At 39.5% G+C, this 27600-nt stretch overlaps 1 protein-coding gene across 1 annotated transcript; it reads left to right on the top strand.

The window, feature by feature from the left end:
* The first annotated feature begins 13222 nt into the window (after window positions 1–13222).
* On the top strand, window positions 13223–23648 carry LOC145391892 (copine-8-like). The gene is made up of 6 exons (XM_080266390.1): window positions 13223–13278; window positions 15273–15990; window positions 18325–18460; window positions 20908–21141; window positions 22136–22314; window positions 23269–23648. Exons 1-6 carry the CDS (start codon window positions 13223–13225, stop codon window positions 23593–23595), a joined length of 1650 nt encoding a protein of 549 aa, XP_080122516.1. The 3' UTR covers window positions 23596–23648.
* The last annotated feature ends 3952 nt before the right edge of the window (window positions 23649–27600 follow it).

Raw genomic sequence — 27600 nt, forward strand, 5'->3', positions numbered from 1 at the left:
GGAGGGTATGGAAAGTAAAGATGCTAGATTTTGAGAGGAAGACTGGAAGGTACTAAGGTAGGGTCATGTGAGGAGACTGACGAAAGTTAGTCTGGTGGGAGAGTGATTAAAAGGGTGGTTTTGACAATGTGAGAATGCTGGAAGAATTAGTTGGCAGACGTTGAGAAAAATTGGCTGCGAGTGAAATACAGAAGACTATGGTTGAGAATGAAGCGATCAGGCTGAAATTGGAAGCTACGGTGAAGAGAGGACTATGCAAGGAATGGTTAGGACAGATTGTGCTGGGGCAAAGTTAGACTGAGAGTGTTGATACAGGATTTTAAAATTAGGCGGAAGTGACCGACTGGTTGCAAAGCTTTTGAGATAAAAGATTTTAAAGTTGAGTGAAGAAAGACACTGTACCCAGGTGGTACAGTTGGCCAGACATGAAAGCTGATGTGGAAATGCGAAAAGCAAGACTGACTAGAAATAAGTGTTATTGTTAGAATAAATATAGAAACTGAATAAGTATTTTAAAATATATATATATATATATTGGCACAGTAAGTGTGTGTATATGGTGCTGCTGTGTGCAGAAACTAAAATAAAGTAAAATAAGAAATCAAGTGTCACTGAGTATAAATATATTGTTAATAAAGGAGCCATAAGTGATGCATTTCGTGTAGATATGGTGCTCCAATATGCAGATCCTAGACCGACTAGGAATGTAGAAAATGTGTAAGTGTTAATAAAGAACAGTTATTGGGAAATGTAAATATTGCACAAGAAAGGACCTACCAGTAAAGAAATAAAGTTTGAGTATGATGCTTCCGCTTGGAAATTGCTATGTTAAAGTTGGAAACAAATGCTGTAGTGAAAAAATTACCTTAAGTGAGGCTACAAAACAAATGCTAAATTAAAAGTGTTGTGCTGAAAGAGGCAAGAAAATAAGTTGAATTGTTATGTTAAATAAGACGACAAAAAGTTAAAGTGTGTGTTACATTAAAGCTGGTACCACTCGGGGACCCATGGACGTCGTGTGGAGAACAGAATGGACGTCCAAGCTCTGCCTTCCGTGGCTAGAAAATGAGTGAAAAATGCAAATGCCTGTGTTTTATTGTGTTGAAATAAGTGTAAGTAAGATGCTCCTCTATGTAGGTTCGTTTTTTGTTAAAAAGTGAATAATGGTCGTATGTGTAAACAAAGATACGGAGACCTCGAGTCGCACTCGACGCTAGTCAATATGCTTAAAATGTGGAACCCACAGTTTGTATGATGTCACACATCTGCGATCCTGAATTGGTGGATAAGATGTACGGCTCAAGGAAGTGTCTTTGCAATCGTTTTCTGTTACAATGGTAGGTGACGCTTCTTGATAGCATCACAGTTGTGATTACATAGGGTCAAAATGTGGAATCCACTTGCGGAGTGTTCCAGTTGCAAAGTACCGTGTGTGGAACGCCACATTAATTGTTTGAGCGTGACACCATAAGAGGCAGATCTGAAAATGCCACTTTCTTTGATTGGGCACTGCAGGGACAATGCAGTTGAGTATGTGGTAGTGGAATCCACTTGTGGAATGTGCCAGTTCCACAATATAATGGAATGCTACGATAATTGAGCATGCCACCAAGAGACGTCGGAAAATATCACTTTCATTGATTGGGAACTGCAGGGAAAATGCAGCTGGGTTCGTGGTAATGATGGTTTAAATAAATTACAGTTAATTATTGGTACATAGCCTAGATATTTCCTCTAATTAACCAGGATAAGTTATAAATATTTCATCTTACCAAAACAACAGGCACACATAAGTATTTCCTCTAATATCCATCTCAGTCCTGCATCATTGAATATACTAGCCGTTTCATTCTCCTGGGATTTATCTTGGGAAGATCACATTACATTTCTTGTAAATTCTAGGCCAACCCTGTGCCCTCTTTACCCCTTCACAGTTGTAGACTATCTACCTACAGCCAGACGCCATAATCCCGTAAGGAGTGGTCGTTTGTCTTTGAGTTAGTTGGTTTACGGGGAGGGGAGGGGCTAGCTCTCCGCCCCTGTATAGAGTGCGACACTCGTGTGTGGGGAGGCTTCCCACGTACAGCTCTTATCAGCTAGGTGGAGTCAAAGGCTTTTCGTCTTATTAATTCTCCTCCTCTTACTGGTTCTCTTCAATTTCTCCGCCACTCTATTGTATCACCTTTCTATTGCTTCTATACTGCTCATTGTTTCTCCATTGGACTGTTTGTCTGCATCTTTCCATTACTATGGTGGGCTCGTAGCACCCGTCTAGCAGCAAACTCTCACCCCTTTTCTGTCCAATTCTCTAATGCAAGAGTTAACTGTTGCCCCCATTCCTTAATGTATTCAACATGCAACAGGTCTGTTCTGGAACTGTCTTCCTTTGTCTGAATTTCATACTGCCTCTGATCACCAGTCTTTTAGCTGTCAAGGCATCTCGAAATGAGCGGATCTTGAATTTAACTGTCATTTTGTTTTTTTCTTGGAAGGAGCAGTCGTGCGGGCCTTGATCTTTGGTTTCTTCCATGCATTAAAAAAAGAGAGAGAGGCGGAGGGGAGCATACAGTATACATAATATTTCACTCAGCATTCGTAAAAATCAACAGTGGAGACAAAAAATGGACTTGGGACTGAAAGTGTGGAGAGAGAAAAGTGGGGGAAGGATTGAGAGTGACTGAATTGGAAGGATTAGAAGATAGATCAGGCTGGGCAGGCAGTGGTTGGAGGTGACAAGAATTTTCGTGGATTGGTTGAGAGCTAGGACAGGACAGTAGTTACGAGAGGATGTCGACAGCAATTATTGCTTGAAAGTGAGAGGATGGATGGAATGGTTAGGTAGACAAGAGGATTATGGCAAATGATTGTTTGGGAAAAAGTGAAAGGAAGGATGGATTGGTTAGATGGAAGATAGGATAATGACTCCAGAATGATTAAGAAGTATAGATTGAAGAGGATAATGACTTATGATTTGGTAAAAGAGAGGAAGGATGGATTGGTTAGGTAGACAAGAGGATTGTGACATGATTGGAAGAAAGGGAAAGGAAGGATGGATTGGTTGGATGGAAGAGAGGATAATGACCCAAGAATGATTGTTTAAGACGGACGGATTGAAGTGAGGATAATGACTCGGTTATGATTGGGAAAAAGTGAGAGGAATGATGGATTGCTTAGATGGGGGAGAGGATTCCTTGAGAAAATTAGTTGACCAAAAAATTGAGGCAATAAGTAATTTGAATGGTAGGTAGGTATCTTGCATAGAGATAGAAAAGGAATTGAATAGTGGAGTAGGCAGGTATTATTTCAGGAAGACTATTTTGACTGGTTAGGAGACACTGGAGGATGATTAATTTAAGGTAATAAGTAATTTGAATGCAAGGAATGGTAGATAGGTTTGGCCTGAGTGAGGATAGGAAAAGAATTGGACTGTAGAGTATAGATATTTCAGTAAGAGACTAGATTGATTGGTTAGGACACAGACTGGATAATGAATAATTAGAAAAGGTGAACGGATGGTTGAAATAGAAGATTGGTTAGAATACAAATAAAGGGCTGAAAGATAGCTGAGGAATGCCCCACGTCAGGGTGCAAAACCAAGGTAGGAAGGGGTAGATTGGGTTCAGGTGGTTCTGCTGTGGGGTGAGAGTTCATGGGTTGGGGATGAGCAGCTTGGAGTGGGTTCTCGATTGTCCGCGTGAGTGTTAAGGGTTGTTCTGAGTACCGTGTAACCAATAGGGATAAACGGAAAAGGTTCGGCTCTGACCCCGTGGAACCTGCGAGGTGGAAACCCTCTGGGTTGCTCACTCCTCTTTCCTGCTGTCATCCACCCTGAATTTGATCTCCCAGTTGTTATTCCCTTCTTTGGGTTTATCCTGAAGCTGGGGCCCACCATTTCCTCCACCGATTTCGGGCTTACCCTTAAATAGAGTCCTCTTGGTAGGTTGGTAATGAGAGAAGAATTTGCAGGAGAGAGATGTGATGGCATGGATGGTAGAGAGAATTGAGTAAGGTTTTTGAAGAAAGGGAAGGTTTGTTCAGGAGAGACTGGAAGATATAGTTAGAACATTGGCAAAGAATGGATCTGGATGAAGAGAAAGATGGCAAGCATTGTTTTTGATGAGAGGATGCAGAAGGAATTTATTGGATTAAAAGATGGGGGGGAAAAGTAACGGTTTGGTTGTGAGAAAGAAGAAAGGACTGGTTAAGAGTGACAAAGTTATTGTTGGAAGAGAACTGTGCAAAGAATGGTTGAGAGATTGATTGAAATGAACAAAGGTTTTTTGGATTAAGTCAGAGCAACGATTAAGCGAGGGATGCCTGTAGTGGACGTGTTGTTGTTGCTGTTGTATTTTGTTCCAGGGTCATCTGGATGTGAACCGAGCAACGATTAAGCGAGGGATGCCTGTAGTGGACGTGTTGTTGTTGCTGTTGTATTTTGTTCCAGGGTCATCTGGATGTGAACCCAGGAGTCTGCAGACTGAGAGGATACGTGTAAGCAGAGAGCAACATGGCAGCCACAGCGACCAGGTGAACCACCAGCATCTGAATGTTAGTGGATTTTTTTTTCTTCTTCCAAACCAGGTCATCTGGATTTGGTTGAAATTGAAAGAATTTACACTTAAATAATGAGCAGTAGTGGAAAACAGTCGGTAGCTTAGAAGGCAGGATATTTTAGTGTTGAAGAGGATGCTGTGTGAAAATGTTATACTGCTGACAAATGTAAGGGAGTGAAAACTGGGCAGATGTACTGTATATGAGGACAAAGTAGCATGGAGGTATTTATCGTGGTTATATTGGGAGGATTCCCTGGAGGAGTAAAGCATTTGTATTATGGTAGTTGCTTTAACCCTAAATAGTCATAATTTCACAGGATTAGGTGGATGGAATTTGCCACGCAGAAATTCTTTCTGACCAGGGGAAACAGTGTGATAGAGGCTGGTGGGTGAGTGGATACTGTAACCATTTGTTGGTCACCTTCAGCCATACAGGAGAAACATTATCAGTTCACCCAGGTGTGTAATGTTTCTTACTGTACAGTGAACACATAACTAACAAATGGACACCTGGTGGACTTATCAAAGGTGCTGCACGTGAATGAGATGCATAATGTCCAAGTCTGAGTTTTTGGAATTAATTTTTCACAATATGTTGCTCAGGTGCTTGTGGGTTGCCTTAAATATTTGAAATGAGCAGGTTAACTTGGAATTAATTGCCTGTTTAATGTTGCTGAGGTGCCTGTGGCTGGTTATCCTAGCCTTGAAAGTAGCTTGCCCTATGGTGCCTACATTTTTTTAAGTAGAGCCGTAAAGTATGGAATGATTTATAATTGTCATACCAATAGATTTGGTATAAAGCAGAATTTGACACATCACATGTGGCTTATCCATCAGTACTTGTTACTGACATACAGTTTCAACATAGAGTAATGCATTTCTTCAGTAGCCTAAGACTTGTTTTAATATTATCCCGAAGTATTGTTTTTACTTGACAAATTTAGGAGTAACTCACAGTGTTCAGTAGGAAATTATAGCATTGATTTAATAGACTGACTCCTGAATCCAGATCATGTCCATTTTAGATTCTTGGTGCTTCATGATGATTGAACTTAACTCTCGCTGGGCCGAATCTTTGTAAGATGGTTAATCTTCCTAAGTCATTGTTTTATAACTAGTGTAACTTGTACCTCATGTGAGTCTTGAACTTTCGCCTGAGTAAGCCTTCATTGTGCCTCATGATGTCTGCAGCTTGGCATGGGTTAAGAAAGGTCTCTTGTATTGAAGAATTTCATATCACGCTGTATCTGACGGTTCTGTTTTAAAGTATCCGAAGGCGCATAGGATAGGCTGGTAGCAGCAATGTTACGCTGCAAAGGATGTCACCTGGATTCAGGAGGTCAAAATGTACATCGCTTATTACCTCAAGTTCAGGAGCACTATGATGTTGGTGTGGATGTGCTAGAGAAGGGGGAAACTGAGATGGGTTTGCAATATGAAAAGGATTGTGAATGAGAGACTGACAAGGAAACTGTGAGGTTGAAAGGTATATGAGAGAGGGGTGTGAATTGGGGAGATGGTAGTGAGATGGCAGAAGACATGGTGAGATGGAGGTGATTTTGTGTCTGTCCCTCATGCGATTAAGGCATTTGCAGATAGGTAGGTATATAGATTAGTTTTGTTTACCAAGTCCTGCATGTTCACAGGTGCTCTACTGATGTAAACTTAAAAAGAAGCATATAATCTGGTTGCTGGAACTGCTTCAAAGTACAAGCATGCGTACAGAAAACCTGCCTGCTGCATGCAAGGAATCCCTTATGAATACGAGGCTGGGATGATAGTAAAAATCTCTGGAAACAGCCACATAGAACTGCATTCAGGATGGATTATTGGCAACTTCAGGCCAAGTTATTGTGAAAAGAGTGGGAAGGAGGGTTGGGAATGAAAAATTTGGTACTGGAGAAAGTGAAATTTTATTTTTGTAAAATGATGTAATGCATTAGGAAATGTAATTGCCATAAACGATATTTGAAACCTTGTTTTGTGTTATCAGTTAATTATTTTATTGATATATAAATGCAGAAGATTCTTCAATGATCACATGACCTAACATTTGTACTTGAAGCTCTTGCAACATAATGCTGTGGTAATGGTAAGGTTGACTAATAGTGAATTTAAGATTTATATTATTTATTTGGCTTCTTTGGCTAAAAATTTATTCAACAGTAGCATTTTCTGTCCTGTTAGTTGGCAGGCTCTTAGCCAGATATTATTTGACAATTTACTAATGAAGTGATCATTGAAAAGTATGTTGGATTTGTTTCTTGCAAGCTAGTATATTAGTTGTTTTTTATAAATGATATGTATGTACAGTATATAAACCATATCATCCAGACCTAAGAGATTTCTTGTAGGTGAAAGTTAATGTCTAATTTCAGTCATTAGAAAGGTAATGTCTAATTTTATTCATTGTAAGATATAAATGGGTCTTGACGCATTGAGGGAATTGTAATCCATTCAGACCCGGGAGCTCATGTACTTGAATGTTTAATATTGAAGAGGCGAAGATACTGTACTAGTTTTGCAAAATTGAGTTTTGGTCGGTGTTGAACGGTAGAACAGATGAAGCCTTCCTCTAGTGACCAGTGTACTGTAAATGGTAAAGACAAAAGTGATTATCTGTTAACTTCCACTAATTAAAATATTGCATTAAATTTAAATAAGCATTTAATTACCTTCTGCCTTTCCCCCTTGGGTACTAGTATGTATTAAAAATATATATGAAACTGCATATGGCTGTTTGGAAAAATAGTGACCCAAGAATTTCGTGAATTATTTTCCAGTCAGTGTGGAGAATTTTAATATAAACATTTTCCACCCTCATGTAGGAAGACTACTGGGGCTTGGGATAGGTGACTGCTCCTAAGAAGCCCTGACCCTTTGCCCAGAGTAGGACACGTTTTGGGGGGGGGGGGGAATCAGACATGTTAGACCCCATTTCCTTAAAATTTCGTGTCTGTCCTTTTTGTCTTAAACATCATATTTTGCAGACAAATCCTTTCACTATGTGAGATTTGTTATCGATTTACTCAGCTTGAGAGAGAACGGAAAGGTTATATAGAGCCCTCTTAACTCCACTCGGAAATACCTTAAGCTCTTGTGGTAGGTGGGGGCGCTCACCATCCACTCACTCAATGTAGTGCTCCTCTCGGATGTCTGCCCTTTCCTCTCCATCCTTCTTTCCTTCCATCATTCTTTCTTTATCCTTCTGCCTACGGGTGACTTTACACTCCCTCTTCTGTCTTTCTTTCCTTCATTCTTTCCACTTCCTTCAGCCTGTGGGTGACTACACTGAGTGACAAGCCAAGTGGTTTCCTGTGCACCAGGAAACCATTTACTACGCTGGGTGGTAACCATATAACCAAATTTTGGCACCTGATGGTTTAGTGGGTAATTATTGCGCTCCAATCGGATTGAGCCGGTGAAGGTTTATATGCAAGGGGTGGTTGGGGTTGATTGCTCATGTCATGCCACTCAGGGATGAGAGGCTGGTCACTCATCTTAAATGTCGAGACCAACTGCCTAGCCCCAGGCTCCTACGCTTCTCATGGGTCAATGTAGGAATGGATGATGGATGAACGAAAAGATGTCACGGTACTAAAGGGAATAGCTTCTTTACGTTCAGTTCTTACTATCTCGATTTTTATGCAGCTTAAGAATGATCTGGAGTGGAGAGGTATATGAGAGGGAGCTGTGAGTTGGGAGCAGGGCAATGAAATGGCGGGGGACAGGGCGACGTGGAGGCGATTTGTTTGTGGCCACCCCGTGCGGGATTAAGGCCGCTGGCAATAGATAGATAGAAGAATTATCTGGTACAAAAAGGTTTATGAAAGCCGTATCTTATTCCTCTGGTTCATAAAATATACCAGGCTTAATCATGTGAATAAAAAATACTCATTTTCACACTAATTTGGCCCATAACTTTGTCTTGTAGCTTGTAGCAAGAGATGGACATGCATAGGCAAGGCTCATGGAGTAGAACACCTGTCCCTTTTTAAAAGTTCCTTTAGCATCATTGGGATGGCCCAGGTAACTAAATATTGTATCGCTTTCACAGTGTGTCTTATTACAGTGTTTTCTCTGGTAAATAAAAAGAATATAATGTGTTCTGTATTGCAGGAAGCATGGTATTCTAACATAAATGTCATGAGGCATGGTTGTCAAGTAGTTCACGTAGTAACCAGCAAGAGGTGTGATTCTGCCCCCCGTTCACCATTTGTTCCCCACCGTCCCTAACCCACAAATTGTCTTCATATACCATTGCCACACTATGTTCATTTCTCTCGCAAGGTGTTGCCCATGAGAATATGATTTATCAAAGCATAGTCATAACCATTACAAAATTTAAAGTTTATGACGCAACCATTTGGGGGCCACAGGTTACCCACAATTCAGCATGGATGTTAGTGGAATTGTACCACAACAGTGTTCATTGAGAGTGGCCCAGTTCATTTAGATGAAATAAAAACACTTCTAATATTGTGGACTTGAGGAAGCTGGGAAATCAGCTGTGGTAACTAATTCCTTCAGTCTATTGATGTTTATGTTTTGTCTTTCTGTTTCACAAAGTACAGTGCCTTGCAGTGAGACTTCCGAGATTATAGTTGTACTGATGTAGGTACTTGGATAAAATGCATTATTCATTTGTTATTCACTACTATACTTTTAATGAAAATATATTTCATATGCAAGAAGTTTTTTATTTCCCTCAAATCACCGCTGAGAAGCAGGAGGGTGGACAGCAAGCAATGTAAAACAGCAGTATAAGCAAAGATTATAAAATCACAGATTCTGAAATGTGGTGTTCCATGTGTGTCTGTTAGCCATGTTCACCTGACTTCTTTCCAAGGTCATGTTTCCTCCACTTTCAGTCGTGTAGCCCAATCCAATGGCCTCATCTCAACCTCGTTCCATATTTTCCTTGGTCTGGTTGTAGAGGCTTTCCCCTCCATGGTCATACCTGAACATTACATTCATCCATTTATTCTCACTCAGGCACTGACACAGCGCTGTGCTCCATGGGTAATGCAGCTGCAGCGTCCATATGGGAGCCAAACCTTGTCACATCTCCCTGTGCCTTGCCATTGGAAACCTGACCCTGGTGAGGCACTGTCTACCAAAGGGCGCGCTGTGCCGCACCTGTAAGGCGGCTATACTGGAGCAGTTGCTCACCTGTGGTTGACAGTCTGCTTGGCATGACAGACCAGGTTTATGCAACAAGAGCAGCAGCTCTCGCAGATGTTGCTGGAGAGGTCCATATGATGGCACATATGGTGCTCAGTTGGTTGGTTATAGAAACCTCCCTCAATTCATTCCCTATCCCCTGAAAGCAGGTTGGTAGACTACGGAAGAAGGCTAACATTGGCCTGTAGTCTACCAGGCTGACATTCGCATGAGCCTGGGATTTCAGCCTCAACCATTACTTATTCCCTCTATATATCCAAACTACCTCAACCTACCCAGGTTGAAGTAGTGATGGTGACGTGTGTGTGGTACTGGTAGTGGCTACATTAAGTTTACTTACAGCCTCAGAACTTATTGCCATGTGATGCAAACATAGTAGTGAGGATGTTACAATCTTGTTTCTAGTGTGTGACTAAAGCCATGATTGCACCAAGATAGCGAAGTAACATCTGACTGGCTGTAGAATGCAGTATTTAAGTAGCTACATTGATTGTATTGATAGTAGCCTATTCATTTTGATTTAGATACCGATTTGTTTGATGTGAAGTAGGCTAAATGTTACTATTCTAGCTTTTCACTTGTATTCTTTTTAAATTTCATTACAGCACTTTTTTCATAGCGATTTATTATACTTCTTGCAGTTTAATTTTCTCTTCTATGTACCTATATATTTTGAGTACCGGCATACTTAGCATTAATAGCCGTAAAGAAGCTAAAAATATATAATATGCAAAATAAATCGTTGAAGAAAAGCATCTACGCAAGAAAGGTTAGCAATTAGCGATTCTTAGTCTAGCGTTCTTGAGTTGGCAACTGTGACTGGGAAAAACATTAGTGAGGGCGTGACTATCTAATCAGCTGTTATTTTTCATCTTAGTAGTTTAGTCATACAGTAGTGGACAGTAAGTATGGTGACATTGTGTTGATCAGTCATGGGTGTAGTGATTTAACTGATAATAGAGTCGAAATTCCTCTTAGTAATAAAAAGATATGCATGAGTCGAGTCAAATCGGTCATGAATCATGCGAGCCTCGTATCATTATGTAATTTTATTTTGAAAACCTAGGAAAGGGTGGATGGGGATTTTTCTCAATAAATCAGTGATATGTACAGTACAATAAGACTGATAACGTACGATAGGGAATAATTGCATGTGTAATTGCGGTAATCGAGAAGAGCACTAGGTAAATAATGTGTCATTGCCTAATCCAGGAAATAAAGTGATGAAATATTTTTACAGTTTAACAAGAGAGAAACTGAAATAGAACACTGTACTGTGCATGATTTTAGTGATATCCAGAGGTGACCTGTGCCTAATTTTTGAAGAAGGAAGTATAAACTTACCCTTCCTGTTTTATTATTTTTGAATGGATATTTATTTTCATTGAATATTTGTGCAGCCACTTAGAGCTTATTCAGACTGATCTATACTACCAGGACTTCCTAGATGTTGTTGGCTAGAAGATCTAATAGGTGTAGTCATGGTGACATTGCTTGAGTTTATTTCTTAAAAGAGGTTAATATTTACACCCTACTGAAGTTCTCTCAGCAGCACATACAGTATATGCCCTCTCACTCAGACATACCACTCCAGCACGATGGCAGAAAGTCGATTTATTTAATGCCACCCCTTCCAGGATTAATGCGTCTGGCAGTGAATAGATAGATAAATTGACAGATAAGGCTTTTCCACCATGCACTTCCAAGGCCTTCCATTCCTTTACCCATCAGTGAAGCATTGGGTGGGGGTGAGTCACCTTACCGGTCACAGAAAATGGTGTTCCTTATCCCCATTGTTCAGTAGCATTCTCATGACCTGTAAATATGGTCATAGAGCTGCTTGCCAATGATAGATGTTTGTTGCCTAGCTGCTGCATTAATTACCATACACTCAAACATATGATTTAAGTGTAAATGATCATTAATTGCAATAAGCTTGCATATTGTATCACCTTACTTCAGCACTGTACTTAACAAGGAGATTCATTCTTAATGTATAAGTAAGATTCATCAACTTACTGTAGTAGCCAAATTGAGGGAGTGGCCCTATTCCATCAGACGAAACCAAATCACCTACAGTATAGTTCCCCCTGGGGAGGGGGAGAAAGAATACTTCTCCAGTATCCCTGCTTGTCGTAAGAGGCGACTTAAAGGGGCCTTTTTGTCTTCAGTCTTTCACTTCTTGCTGTGCTCTTCCCTTCTGTCCCACCTCCGTTCTTGATCTTTCCTTGTTTCTTCTGGACTTTCCCTCAACTCCTATCAGGTTAGACATTGGCTTTATGACATGGATAGTTCAAGGACCTCCCATTGAGACTGACCCTTCCTCCCTCTGCTGTAACACCAAACAGTTTCATCACCAAGCCCTTTCATTGCCAAAATCACTTCATCACTAACCTACCTGAGTGCCATATAGCCATTTTATGACTTGGTGCTCGTTCTTCATTATTCCTTCCTTATTATTGGAATAGGTAACAGACTTGCTGAGCAGTGGTTTTTTATAATTTTTCCCAGGTTTTACAAAATTATATTTAGTTGTATTATATACACTACCATCAGGTGTGAAAGGATTGGACTTGCTGGTGAGTCTTTTGAGTGTGTGGAAGAGTTTTGTTATTTGGGAGATGTTATGTGCTGGAGGTGGGGCTGGGGCTAGCTCTGTGGCTGGAGTGTAGAGTGTTTGGAAGAATTTCAGGAAGCTGTTACCTCTCCTGACATTGAGAGGGCTCTCCCTTTGTGCTGAGGGATCTTTGTATGTAGCCTATGTAAGGAGTGTAATACTGTATGGTATTGAGCTCTGGACAGTAAAGAAAGAGGGTATTTGCTGGCTCAAACATAAAGAAATAAGCTGGATGTGCAGAGCATGCTTGAGTGCGAGGCCTGGGGGAGCTAGGTTTACGATGGAAGAGTTGAGAGGTAAGATGGGACTGTAGTGTATTGATGTAATGAGGAGAGGTAGATCAAAATGATTTGGGCGTGTGGAGAGGATGGGGGATGATAATTGGGTGCAGAAAGTGAGAAGTGTCCATGTTAGGGGTAGGATGGTAAGAGGAAGACCAAAGAGACATGGGACAAGGTCATTGAGTGTGACCTCAGGGATAAGAGACTAAATAAGGAAGCTGCCAGAGATGCGCAGCATGGAGAGCTGCTATTAGGTGACCAAGGCTGATGTATGCAAGTACGTTGGAGCCCTTAAAAACAAAACAAAACAAACCATACACTGTATTCCCCTCTTTGAGGGACATAGTTATTGCACCCTATCAGCCAAATGATAATTGGTTTAGATAATGGTAGATAATATTAAACCATGACTTGTACTTTTGCCGTACTTTGTGTTGCAACATCCCTTAGGATGATGTATTTTATATTAACTTGGCATATTTGTTTTCAGGGTTAGCCTGTTGAGCATATAGGCTCTGTAAGCAGAGAGAGGTAGGAAGGCAGCAGCTCAGTAGACATTAGAGTAGATTAGCATCCAACCTTTGGCCATGGCTGGTTCTGCCGCTGCACCTACATCACTAGTTGAGCTCACTGTGTCATGCCGGTAAGTCTTTACTAGTTCACACTTCACAGATATGCTTTCCTTTGTTTAATAATAGATAGCCACATGTGGTACTAGAGTTTGCTAGTATATATCTTGTCGGTAGAAGTACAGTATTCTGCTCAGAAGGGACATTTCTTTTTATGACTGTACTCATTTTACTTTAACTTGGCTGAAAATTTTCATCTCTCCATCTTGAATACTGAGTTGTAACAAGATTAACCTTAGAGTTTGTTGGTAGTCCTGTAGTAGTCCTATTGAGATTATGGAGTTGTAGTATTGACTTTTTCTGTCATTTATCTACATTAAATAAGCTACAAAAGGATGGAAATCCAGGTCTAGTTAAAGTGAAAGGACTATAATAGATTGTACTGAAGTATCAGACTGTATTTTTTGTAGTGTATTATGATAGTTCTCATTCCTCACTTCAGAGGATGGCGTTCTTTTAAAAAGTGTATTCTAAATAAAGTTTTACTAGCAAAAGGATGTCTCTAAACTTACGCCATGCAGAATATTCCTAAGCTTGTTTTATTTTGCAGTACAGGATATAAAACATTAGAATCATTGTACCGTTATGAAGAAGAGTTAGTAGCAGCACATTACTGTCACCTTATATCAAGTACCCTTTGCTTAATGCTTGTGACATTTGAACACCAAGTTTCATTGCCCTCAGTCTTCAAGAATGATGAGGTGACTATGTTTTATGATATCATTGCATGATCAGTACCTGGAGCCAAGATGAAACTTGAATCAGAGTTAGAAATTAGTGAAGACAAGTAATCCACCAGACTACCATATTTAGGAACAAGTTGTCTGCTGGGATTTCATGTACTGTAGTATAAATATTTACACATTACCAGAATTTATAATCATTCTAAAACTTACAACCTGGCATTAAATAATACATTGCAGAACAGAGTTTTTTCATATTTAAAGAATGACTGGTATGGAGTACAAAAAACAATGAACACATAACTTCAAGATCCTGAGTTTATGTATGAAGCTGTTTAAACTATTTTGGAAAGTGTTCTGATAGAATGAAGTCACTGAACTGCTGAATGAAGCACCATCTTGGCTAAACTGTAATGAGTGGTACTGCTATTTTTATATTGTAGTCCCTTAATAGGGCAATGCTGACAATGATAGTCTCCTAGTTGTTTTTACAGGTATATAATGTTTTCAGTAATTTTCTTGTCTGTTTGAGCAATGCTGTAGCTTCCTGATAAAATGACCATTATGGTTTTTCTTTGTGCTTTTGCTATGACTGACTGAACGCAGTGAGACTGTACTGTATTGGACTGAGTATAGAAAAGGCTTACCCCAATAAAATTAAGTTTATTATACTATTCTCACATATATATTAGACATAATTGAGTTGTTCCTTGATGTGTTAGATAGAATCCATTATTCTGTATTGGAAAGTCAGGTGCAGCCATGTTAGTCCAAGAAACCATAAAGTACATTAAGCACTTTGTTAAATGCTGGACTCAGTAATACAATGGGTAATGCAAAAAGAAGGATGCAGAACCCAGAATAGTACAGTACAGTTAAGCATCAATTAACCACAACTCTTGAATTATACTAGATAGTCTTATAAGTGAAGAAGATCAAGTACAGTATTTATATACAAGGTGTCCAGTAAAAGCAAGTTGACGTGATGAGGTTTGGCTGTATGTAAATAGTAATCCTTTCACCATGATGGCATTTGTTTTGTATTCTTGTGGTGGCCAGTTTTGTTGCTGTAATACTTTTTTATTTGCTTGTGTGCCCACCATCAGAAGAAAAATAAATCTGACTCTGTGCTGAAACCTTTATCTTTGTTGTACTACAAATCATTTTGTAAAAAAAAAAAAAAAGGATCATCAGAAACATGTACTGTACATTATGTAAATAAGAATCATTATAAAGTGTTATGTAATTAAGTATCATTATGAACTGAATTGACAGTACGTATCGTGGAAATTTGTTAAGTAGTTTTCCTTCCTCTTCTCATACAGCAATCTTCGTGACACAGACGTCTTCTCCAAATCAGACCCAATATGTGTGGTGTTTTATCAGCCATTTGGGTCACAGCAGTGGACAGAATTCAAGAGAACTGAGTGCATTGACAATACGCTAAACCCGGATTTTGCTACAAAGATTCCCATTGTTTACCACTTTGAAGAACAGCAGCATCTGAAGTTTATGGTGTATGATATTGACTCTAAATCTCCACTGCTTGATAACCATGATTTTCTTGGAGAATGGGAATGCACTCTTGCTCAATTAGTTAGCACCCGAACTATTGAGAAACCGTTGGTTAACAGAAATTACTCTGGACATAATGGAACGATCATAGTTACCGCAGAAGAGCTGAGTTCATGTAAAGAGGAGCTCGCAGTTCAGTTTTCTGCTCAGAGGTTGGAGAAAAGTTGCTGGTTTAGTTCTCCAAGCCCTTTCCTGGAATTCTACAAAGCCAACGAGGATGGTAGCTTCACACTAGTTCACCGCTCTGAGCCTGTCTATAAATCACGTAGCCCAACGTGGCAGACGTTCTCTGTGCCTTTGCGAACATTTTGTAGTGGAGATTATGAGCGAAACATTAAAGTCAGCTGCAAGAGTCATAAGGCAAATGGAAGCCACAAAGATATTGGAGTTTTTCACACCACCGTAAAGAAGCTTTTGGAAGGGCCTGGTACCCACAACAGTTACTGGCTTATCAACGAGGAACAAAAGGTGTGTAGAATTGTTTTTTTTTTGTTAAGAATTTCACTGGAAATCCTATTTATTCCTTCCTACACAGCAGTGTTGGCTTAGTTGTAGTTGGGTAATTTTCACATTACAGATCTGGGCCACCCCTACAGCATAAATATACAGTCATGATTGCATGAAACTCTTTGAGCCTTAGCTGTGAGGTAGTAATGAGTCTCCTTGGTTACTAGTCATATCAACCCTCCAAACTGGCTACATTTAGCCTTCAACTGAACTGAGAGATGTTAGGGATATTCTAGGTAGAACAATCACAGTATAAATCAGATAATGAAAGAACTGCATGTTAACCTTACATTACCGGTATTATACTAATTCTCATTGGGAGCTGTTCTTTAAATTCTCCCATCTAACATTTTCCGTATTATAAGATTTTACCACCATATATTGATTGTACTACTTGTCATAAATGTACAAGAGTAAATGTTGCATTAGTTGATGTAGTGCTAACATCATATGTGGTGGGGAAGTTAGAGTCTGGTATAAAACTTTTCATGTGTATGAAATATGAATTTAAAAGTGAATGTAGAGCAAATCATAATAATAGTGTTTGAAAATGGCACATAGATGAATTGCAAGTTGACTGAATGGTACAGAAATGAAAAGTGTGTGGGTGTTCATGTATTGAACATGTGTTTTGAAGAGAGAGCTGTATGAATGACATGTTGAAGGAAAGGGTGCAGCAGGGAAGGAAAGAAGGAATTTGTCTGGGGCATTAAGAGCACTGACAAGAAATATGAACATAAGCATGGGAATGAAGAAGGCATTGCATGACATAACTCTGTATTAGTTCTGTTACTGATGTACAGTAATGAGGCGTGGACTTAAATCTGTTGAGTAAGTGGGATGCCTTCATGTGGTGACACCAAAATAACTGAGCTGCTCCACTGCCTGGTTGTACAAATATCCCTCATCTCCTTCTCTATCCCCTCACAAGAGGATGGTGGACTGCAGGAGGAAGCCATTTTCAACTTGCAGTCCACCAGGTTTACCTGCAGATAAACCTAGACCAATAGCTACTGCATGAAGAGTTTGGTGTAGAGGTTGACGTGAAAAAAGTAAATAGAAGTACTCTTTGGCTCTCTGAAACGAATGGAGAACAAGAGATTGACTAGGGAAGTATTTGTGTGGTGGATGGAAAGAGAAGGAGAGGGATATGGAATAAAGATGGAGAAATAAGGATTAAGAGTACTGTATGTAAGAGAGGGTGGTGTGTTATTAGAAGAGCGGTCATTACTGAGTAGGGACAAAAATGTCTGGAGGCCACTACCCAGTTATACAAAGATCTCTCAGCTCCCTTCCTGTCCCCTGAAAGGAGAACTGTGGATTGCAGGATAAGGGTAACATCAGCCAGCAGTCCACAGGCTTACGTCCAGATGTGCCAAGGGTCACAAAAACAACAGCAAGAGCATTCATCCTATCTATATCCATTGTTCCATATGACCAAACCATCGAAACATACCCTTTTTACCTCATTATCAACAGACTTCCTTATTCTATGTCTTTTGTGAATTACGTTATCTCCAGTCCACTCTACTGTACACATTCCCCACATTGTTCAACAGTTTCATTTTTCAGCAAAGATCAGTATTGTTAAATTTGATTTTCAGTATAGAATTGCTTCAGGCAAATTGCATTTTGAATTACTGAGTATACCTGTTACAAATCAGTATTGTAATTTTCCAAGTTATTCACAGTAAAAGTCCTCCAATCCAACTGCAAATTTTTAAAATTATTATTATTATTATTTTTTTTTTTTATATATATATATAAATTTTCTGGGCTTTATCTAAGGATTTATCTGGCTTGGACATGCTCTTGGACTTTGATGTACCTGCCTGCAACTATTCTTTTACACTTCTATGCATTTCCAGTGAGTAAAACAATAACCCATATCATTTTAAGTGTTTATTTAATAATCTTGTACATATTTCTAATGTTTTCAAAGGTCCCTCTCAATAGTAAAAAAAAAAAAAAAAAAACAGTACTCCAAAAGACCCTCGGTCCCCCTCCATTTGGATTACAGGAGTTTTACTATATTCATTTTACCAGTAATACAGTAATTGTAAGACAAGTTGTGACATTTTTTCATGTACTTGACTAACAGCGGCAGTTTAAATTTTGAAGTTTAGCTGTAACTCTGATGTTTAGAGGTTTGTTTGTAACTTTGATGTGTAGAGGTTAAGCAATAAACTTTGATGGTGAGAGGTTTATGTGTAGCATTGATGTTGAGTGATGTAGCAATAGCATGATGTTGAAAGTTTTTGTTGATTAATCTAGTAATGATGGATTCCCCACCAGAGGAAGAAAGGGAGCAGCTACAGGAACTCTGGGGAGGTCCTTCTCGTCTCAGCTAAAGTACGACAGATATACTCCTTCATTGACTACCTCAGAGGGGGCATGGAAATCAATGCTTTCATTGGCATTGATTTTACAGGTATGGTTATTACATAGCTGCAGTATTGCATTTTAGAATCATATTATATCCACTAGTATAATGCTTGATACCCCATCTTGTTGTAGTTGTTGCTGTTGTTGTAACCCCAGGCTTGTCTTGAGATAAACCAGGTGGACTGCAGAAAATCGGCCGCTTCAACTGGTCACACCCAGCACCTTTTGTTGATGCTGTGTTGAAAGATTGTCTGTGTTTTAATAGTGTGGTGCATGGAACAAAGAAGTGTATTATGGTGTGGGGGCTGCATTACATTGTAGCCGTAGTGGATTGTTTGTGGGTTGTAGATGAAGGGGGAGGGATATTACTGCGATAATGTTTAGTGTTGGGTGTGTGCTTATTTTTTGGGTTTGAAGGTTGGTGATGCTATGAAGTTATAAGAGTGGGATGGGTCTTGAGCCTCTCACATTCATATGATCCTTGGTTAGAAGTGTTTTTGTTTCGTGAAGTAGGCAATCTGTATTTGTGGTCTCACAGCATCCAGTTATTATTCTCAGGAAGGACTGACAGATAGACTTGGAGGATATTGTTTTTCATGATGTCTGCTACTAAGGAGGAGGAGGAGGATTTAATGCTGTGACGAATGAAATATTGCTTACCCTTTCTATATGTTACCATCAGCATGTACTTACTGTGTCATATATTAATTTCTTTGCTGCCTTCAAGTGCTTAAAATCCATTGTAACGTTATGGCATAATAATGGTACAATATTAATGAAAGGTGAGTGAATGAGAGTGTGGATCATTCAGTTGAGCAAACTTTGGGTCATATCTCTATAAAGTTTTTTTTGGCTCAGGACCCAACCTCACACCACCTTGGGGTGGGAAAGGAGATCTGGGTGATGATGATGATTATAATAGCAATAAAAGTAATAGTAATACATAAATACATATGTGTCATTATTACTATTATTGCTATTATAATCATCATACAGTAGTAATACTGTAATAATAATTCTTCCATCCATCCATCATCCAATCCTGTGCTGACCCATGAGGAGCATAGGAGCCCGGGGCTAGGCAAGTTGGTCCTGACATTTAAGATGAGAGTGACCAGCTTCACTCATCTCTGAGCAGCATTACGTGAGCAATAAACCTCAACCACGCCTTAGATATACAGTAAACATACACAGGCTCAATCCGATTGGAGCGTCTTAATTATCCATTAAACCACCAGGCGCCATAATTTGGTAATATGGTTACCACCCAGTGTAGTAAATAGTTTCCTGGTGTACAGGAAACCATTTGGCTTGTCACTTAGTGTTAAGTAACCCATAGGCAGAAGGAAGAGGAAAGTGAAGGAAAGAAAGACAGAAGAGGGAGTGTAAAGTCACCTGTAGGCTGAAAGAAGAGGAAAGAATGACAGAAGAAGGAAGAGAGGAAAGGATAATAATCCATCCATCCATCCATCATCCAATCCTACATTGCCCCATGAGGAGTGTAGGAGCCCGGGGTTAGGCAAGTTGGTCCTGACGTTTAAGATGAGAGTGACCAGCCTCACTCATCCGTGAGTGGCATTACATGAGCAATTACCCCAACTACCCCTTGGATATAAATCTTCTCTGGCTGAGTCTGACTGGAGTGCCGCAATTACCCACTAAACCACCAGCGCCATAATTTGGTTATGTGGTTACCACCCAGTGAGGATAATAATAATAATAAAATAATATAATAATAATAATAATAGTAATGACAATAATCCATACATCATCCAGTCCTATGTTGCCCCATGAGGAGCAGAGGAGCCTGTGGTTAGGCAAGTTGGTCCTGACATTTAAGATGAGAATGACCAGCCTCACTCATCCCTGAGTAGCATTTGTGAGCAATAAACCCTAACCACCCCTTGCATATAAACCTGCTTGGGCTCAATCCAATTGGAGTGCCTTAATTACCCCTTAAACCACCAGACACCATAATTTGGTTATGTGGTTACCACCCAGCATAATAAATAGTTTCCTAGTGTACAGGAAACCATTTGGCTTGTCACTCAGTGTAGAGTCACCCATAGGCAGAAGGAAGAGGAAAGAATGAAGAAAAGAAAGACAGAAGAGGGAGTGCAAAGTCACCCATAGGCAGAAGGAAGTGGGAAGAATGAAGGAAAGAAAGACAGAAGAGGAAGGAAGGACAAGAGGAAAGGGCAGACACCCAAAGCAGCATTACATCAAGAGATAGGATGGTGAGCATCCCCACCTACCACAATAATAATAATAATATAGGATGGTGAGCATCCCCACCTACCACTTAATAATAATAAAAAAATCTGGTCTTTTATTTTTAAGAAGTTCCATTTCTTCCAAAAGAATTCATTCAATAGCACTCAAAACATTTACACCTTTACAGTCACTAGAACTGTGCCATTATTCATGTACAATACAAACCTCCTCTGCTTAAGTGGTAACAGCAGCTTTAACCCCTGTTTGTATTATTTCCAGCCTCAAATGGTAACCCACAGTCTCCTCAGTCACTGCATTTCATCAACCCAGCATCACCCAACCAGTATGTGCGAGCCATCAGTGCAGTGGGGCAGATCATTGAGGACTACGACGCTGATAAATTCTTCCCGGTCCTGGGATTTGGGGCCCGGATGCCACCAGATTTCACCAAAGTCTCACATGAGTTCTTTGTAAATGGTGATGAATCAAATCCCTACTGCTACAAAGTTGCAGGTTAGTGTAATTTGTTACTGATATCCATGTTATTATATATAAGGCAGATTTTTGGTATACGTGTTTTTTTTTTTTTTCCCAACCCTCTGTAAATTACAGGAAAAATTACAGAAAAAATGTTAATAGTAATTTGAACCCCTTGGCATTTTTATGAATATCTTGTCATATATTCTATTTCTTCCAGATTTTGTTTCTTCCAGATTCTGTTTCTTCCAGATTTATGTATACTTCCATTTCTGCCAGATGTGATCCAGGATTTTGTGCTTGTCAGAGGAGAATTTTTCAAGGAATTTGCATCATATTTGGAGGCCTCATAGGTGAAAGCAATTGGCATTTCTGCCCTCCCTCCCTGAATGGTGGAAGACATGTCTGAGGTTGTGTCAGTGGCCAGGCATTGCTACGTTTTTATTGAAGAACTATACCTTCATTGAATATACCAAAATTTGGATAAGTTGTTTATTAGTAAGATGCAACATTTTTGGGTTAGGATAATGGTGATGATTATGATGAATGTCCGGAGTTTCAAAAGTTTTAGTTGAATATGGGCTTTTTTGGTGCTGGAGAGGGAGGCTTTGTAGTGTTGGCACAGATATAACGAGGTGGCTCTGCTGCCTGGCCATACAAACACCCCTCAGTTCCCTGCTGGTTCCCCAAAAGGAGGATGGTAGGCTGCAGGAGAAGGGTATGTGTAGCCTGCAGTCCACTTGATTCTTATTCAGATTACCAAGAGGTTGCATTTATTACTGTTATATTGTTTTGTGCTCTAACTTGGCCCAGATGTTGATCCATTTGCGGATATTTCCCATTGCTCAGTGGCAGCAAAAGACAATACTATGGCTCTGCATCCATTCCATAGTGCTTCTTCATGATGGGCATCATATTCTAGTGTTGATCCCTTGTCATAACTCAGTATTCAAGATGAAGAGATGGCAATTTTAGGCCAAGTTAGAGTAAAAAAGTATTTTATGTTATTATAATAGCCTTTCCTTTGCAGGGGTAGTTGATGCATATTATGCCTGCCTGAATCGAGTGCAGCTGTATGGTCCCACAAACTTTGCTCCAATTATCAATCATGTGGCACGTTTTGCAACCACACACCGCTCAGGAGACAAATATTTTATTCTTCTCATACTGACAGATGGAATTATCACGGATATGCCCCAGACGAAGGAGGTAAAGTTTTTCAAGTATATATTGCCTGAGATTCTTAAACAGAGATTAATTCCCATTAAATATATCATCCTACTCATATTGATAGACAGGATCATCACAGATATCCCCCAGACCAAGGAGGCAAAGGTTTAGAAGCAGTCCAAAAGCTTTATCGAAAATGAAATATTTCAGAAAGTAGAATCACATTGATAGCCATGAGAAAATCAAGTAAAAAAACAGCTTATAACACCATGGACATTAAATTCAGTGAAGTGCTTTACGTGTGTACTTTACCATCTGCTATTATGAATGTCAAAAAATAGAGAAAATCAAGTATACAATGACAGTGAGGACAAGTTATATCAACACCTTCCCATCATATGAAATATTTTTTGAAAAATCAAAGTTTCAGATTCTGGAGTTTATACTAGGAATTTGTCAGGGTTTGCAACTACTGCTACTCCTGCTTGCATTATCTGAGATCATAAGAAGAGAGGATAACTGCAGTAGGCTGGTTGGCCCATGCTAGGCAGCTCCTAGAAGAGTAACTGAACTACTAGAATGAGATAAGGATAACAAAGAAGAAGGCTATCCCCTGCCCTCAAAACCCTGCAGCCAAAGCCGGCAGGAAAAAGTCAGAAAGAACGCCATGCCATGTAGAAAAACTGGCATGGACATTTTACAGGAAAGTGTGAAAGGAGAATAGAGACTATCATAATGTAACCTGAAAAGGAAAAATTATGAATTAGTATTGGTTATAAAATTTTCTTTTTTCTATATCCATCCCTTATTAGTCATATGCTTATCTAGCCTATGCTTGAAACTCTCAATGGAAGAGGCAGCAACTACTTTACTAGGTAGCTTATTCCATTTGTCTACTACTCTATTACCAAACCAATTTCTACCTATTTCCTTACTGAAACGGAATTTTTCTAGTTTGAAACCATTATTATCATGTTTGTATTCTGTCAACAGGCAATTGTGAATGCATCCATCCTGCCCCTTTCCATCATCATTGTGGGTGTTGGTGGTGCAGAGTTTGACAGCATGGAAGAACTAGATGGAGATGTGGTGCGCCTGTCCAGCAACGGGCGTTATGCTGCCAGGGACATTGTGCAGTTTGTACCCTTCAGAGACTTCCTCCAAGGTGCTGCAGACACCAATATTGCTCGGCTGAGACTGGCAAGGGAGGTGCTGGCCGAGGTTCCTGGCCAGGTTATATCCTACATGAAGGCCAATAATATAGCACCACAGCCTTCTAGAATCAGTGAGAGTCACCTTCCTCAGGACATCCACTCATAACACATATGTATTCATTGGTGCCAGAGAGGGATGCCTTCACCTGGTGGCACCAATATAACCAAGCAACTTCTCTTCCTGGTTATAGAAATATCCCTCAGTTTTACTCATAGGTGGTGGAGAGGGATGCCTTTGCATGGTGGCACATGTATAACCGAGCAATTCCACTGCCCAGTTATACAAACGTTCTTCATCTCTCTCCCTGTCCCCAAAAGCAGAATGGTGGACTGCCGGAAAAGGGCATTCTCAGCCTGCAGTCCACCAGGTTCACGTTTCAGGTGAACCTGGGGCTGCAGATACTACTACTACTACTGAACTCACCCTTTTGCAATCACAGTATTGTATTAGGATTGTGGATTTTTATATTTTATACCCGCTAAACGATTGATATTAAATACATATATTCTTTTTTAATGTTCTGTGTCATCATTGTGGACTGTTTCTTTTAGTTTGTAAGGTTGGAAAGTTCACAGTATCAAATGGAGTTCACCACACCAACATGTACAGTAGTCTACAATTTCATGCCTTGGAATAGTCAGTTTGTTTTCACATGACAGAACTGACCCACTTTCACAGCTTAAATTCTGTTATGGATGCCTGAAATCTGATGAGCCTTAGTTATGAGGTAGGAATGAGTCTTCTTGGTTATTAGTCAGATCACCCCTCTTAATGTGACTATACTGGGCCATCAACTAAACTAAAAGGGGTTAGGAATTTGTCAGGTTAGAACAAACACTGTACACTGTAGTGATTTTTTTCTGGTTATATTGTCTGGTCTTTACTTATTATAAAACTTGTATATAGTAACATTTCCACAACATTATTCAAGATTAATTCAACTACAAAAATATATATATAGATGGATCTAATACTTGGACTGCCAGAAATCCAGGTCATGGAGACATTTTGTCTCCTGTCTGATGGGTTTCTCTTAAGGTAAGTTAACTCACTAGGATAATGCTAGAATTTACAATAAGCACACAGAACTGAATGAGGAATTGGAGATAACATTAACCACTTATAGGTGAATATAATAAGCCTTTGTTTAATATGATAGATGTACAGTACTCATATAACTGACAATCGTAAGTGTATGCCTATAACTTACCATTTGACCAAATCTAAGTTCTGTGTGGTTGAGATAGGATGATTTTTTTTACTGGCCAAATGACTTACCACTTGTACAGGTAGATATCATTAAGAGGCATCCTTCGTCATTGCCATTATTTCAATATTTTCGTCGTCTTCATATACCTTTGGAATCCTGAAAGCAGAAAATCAGACACTGTTGGAGTTCTGAAAGTAGAGAATGAGATAGGCACAGTTGGAATCCTGAAAACAGGAAGTAGAATTGATACGTTTGGTATCCTGAAAGTAGACAGTTCAAATCCTGAAAACAGAAAGTCAGATAAATGCAGCTGATATCATGAAAGTAGAAAATCTAGTAGTTGAAGTCGTGAATGCAGAAATTCACATAGTCACAGCAGGCAGCCACAGTTTACATTAAATCAGTCGCTCAGTGAAATAATTATACGTGTTCAGTGTGGGCTGTCTGGACGTTGCTACTCCTCACCCTGCCCTAGGGTGGGGAAGGAGGTCTTGATGATGGTGAAGATGTGCAATGTGTAGTTATGTTACGGACTTCTAGGTTGTGCCAAGGTTGATAGTTTTTTCAATTGGTTTTGTTTGTATGTCATGACCTAGCTGTTTATTAAGGGTTGCCCATATATTATACATCCCATTTCTTGTATGCTTTGGGAATGGCTCAGTTACAGTTACCAGTATCTACCTTACATCATTTTCTGCTTTCCATATCCTTAGTTCGTATTCTGTAGTGTTTGCTTTCTGTGTCCACTGGTTGCATGTTGATTAGTTATTTTACAAAGCAATCAAAATGTTTGCATTCCCACACCAGCAGACTGAGCTGTCCCTGCAATACACAAGATAGGAGGGTGTAACACTTAGGCCACCTTGTATGTTCATTTTCACTGCTATATTATTGTTGTCATGATTTTCATCCTAACACAACATCACATGTTTACACAAGGGTGGGAGATTGAAAGTAGGGTTCCTTGATTTTACTGGGCACAGGCATCAGCAGAGAATAAAAGCCATTGATATAGTATCCCCTTTATCTTGTGCCATAGAATTTACAAGGCTGCTTACAACACATTGCTAGGTATTGGAGTGACTACATTTCTCTGCTAGTACAAATAAGAGGGTGAATTTTACCTGAACTTACTGAAAACATGCCTTAAATGTCTGGACCAAATAGCTTAACCCTAGGCCCCAACCCTCCAGATGGGACAGTAAAGAATTGGATGATAAGTGGATAGATTGATAGGTAGACAGATAGACATTGATAGATAGATACAGACAGATATAGATAGATAGACAAATTAATAGTGAGGATGCATCACCTCTCAGTGGTTATGGTAGCAGTCCCAGAATTCAGCGTTTGTGTTGCAAGCAGCTTTGGACATTTAGCAACAAAAGTTGTGTCTTCTGCTTCTCCATGAACCTTGGATTCTTTTGTCTCTGACTGAGAGGAGTGGTAGCATTTCTTTAAAGTTTTATATTGCTCAGTTTACCTTAATATTCTCTTTTTCCTTTTATATGTCTTTAATATTAACATAGATGGCATATATAGCATACAAGAGAATACAGTATTAAGATACCAAGTGCAGAAATAAACCAGTAAGGAAGAGTAATGAGAATCTGTGTCCCAAGAAATCTAAAAGAGTCGTGTGTTAGATCTCTTCACCGTATGTAAACATTATAAGCTAGATTAGGGTGATGATGATGATGATGATGATGTGTTCTGTAAGGAAGAATTTGTCATTAACTCTTCAGTCTGGGGATGTATTTATCATTTTATTCTTACTATGACAGTATTTTCTTCAGCTTAGGAGGGATCTTTAGTAGGGAAGGGGCTAATAAAGGCCATATTAAGCCCCCACTGGTTGGAAAATTATCTCATAAGCTGAACAAAATCATGAAGATAACAAGGATGAGATAAAAAATACATTTTTGGATTGAGGGGATTAAATATTGCATGGATTTTCATATATATCTTTTTTTAAAGTCTTATTTTCCGGCAACCATATGTTAATGGCCATGGCAACTACAACCTTCATTTACTAGCTAACCCCTTCACTGTGATGACTTTATTTCTTCATTTTATTTTTGCTACCTCCAGACCCATTGATGCAAAAGTTTTCTTTAGTACTTAAGGAGTGGTTTTAGTCTATATCTAACCCCTCCAGTTCCAAAAGTCTCCCTTGAGGTGAGTGAAATCAACAGGAGATGGCATGAGTACAGTACGCCCTCATTTTACATTCAGTTAATACACAGGTTGTCCCGCAAGTCACGCACCACAGGGAAAATTGAAGTTTAGAGTATTTGTTCAACGTTGTTCCTTATACAAATATTCAGACGGGTGACCCACTCATTGAGGACACGTCGTAAGATGTCAGGGGTTATTTCTCTGCATTCAGCTGTGATTCTTGATTTCAGATGAGGCAGTGACGTTGTGTTTGCAGAGAAGATAACGACACTGCCTCATCTGAAATCAAGAATCACAGCTGCATGCAGAGAAATAATCCCTGGCATTTAACGATGTGTCCTCGGTGAGTGGATCACTCGTCTGAATATTTGTATGAGGCACGAAGGTCAGCACTTTGAACAAATACTCTAAATTCCAGTTTTCCCTATGATGCATGACTTGCGGGACACCCAGTGTGATCGTAACATTTGGCACCATTTTTCATTTTACTATGCTTCTCTGCTTGTATGAGGTCTGCAGTGCCCGATTTTTCACGGTACAATTTTTATCTCACTCATACAATTGTCACAATGTTAAATTCATCATACAGTCAGCTGTCATATGGTCGGTTTTCAAAAACGCATCCTAGTTGTAAAATGAGGGTGAGCTGTAAGCTAAAAAATACCACCAAACCGAAAGGTCTAAAAGGAACTGTATTGACAGTTTAACTTTAAAGTACAGTA

This window comes from Coenobita brevimanus, chromosome 20, assembly GCF_032717465.1.
Source record: "Coenobita brevimanus isolate Jiangsu-jjx chromosome 20, ASM3271746v2, whole genome shotgun sequence".
NCBI classification, from domain to species: domain Eukaryota; kingdom Metazoa; phylum Arthropoda; class Malacostraca; order Decapoda; family Coenobitidae; genus Coenobita; species Coenobita brevimanus.

Bases quoted from the DNA above. Each gene is read 5' to 3' on its own strand.
- LOC145391892 (XM_080266390.1), top strand. From the start codon at position 13,223: ATGGCTGGTTCTGCCGCTGCACCTACATCACTAGTTGAGCTCACTGTG. The intron at 15,991-18,324 runs GTGTGTAGAATT...ATTCCCCACCAG, and splicing joins TTATCAACGAGGAACAAAAG to AGGAAGAAAGGGAGCAGCTA. The intron at 21,142-22,135 runs GTTAGTGTAATT...TTTCCTTTGCAG, and splicing joins CTACTGCTACAAAGTTGCAG to GGGTAGTTGATGCATATTAT.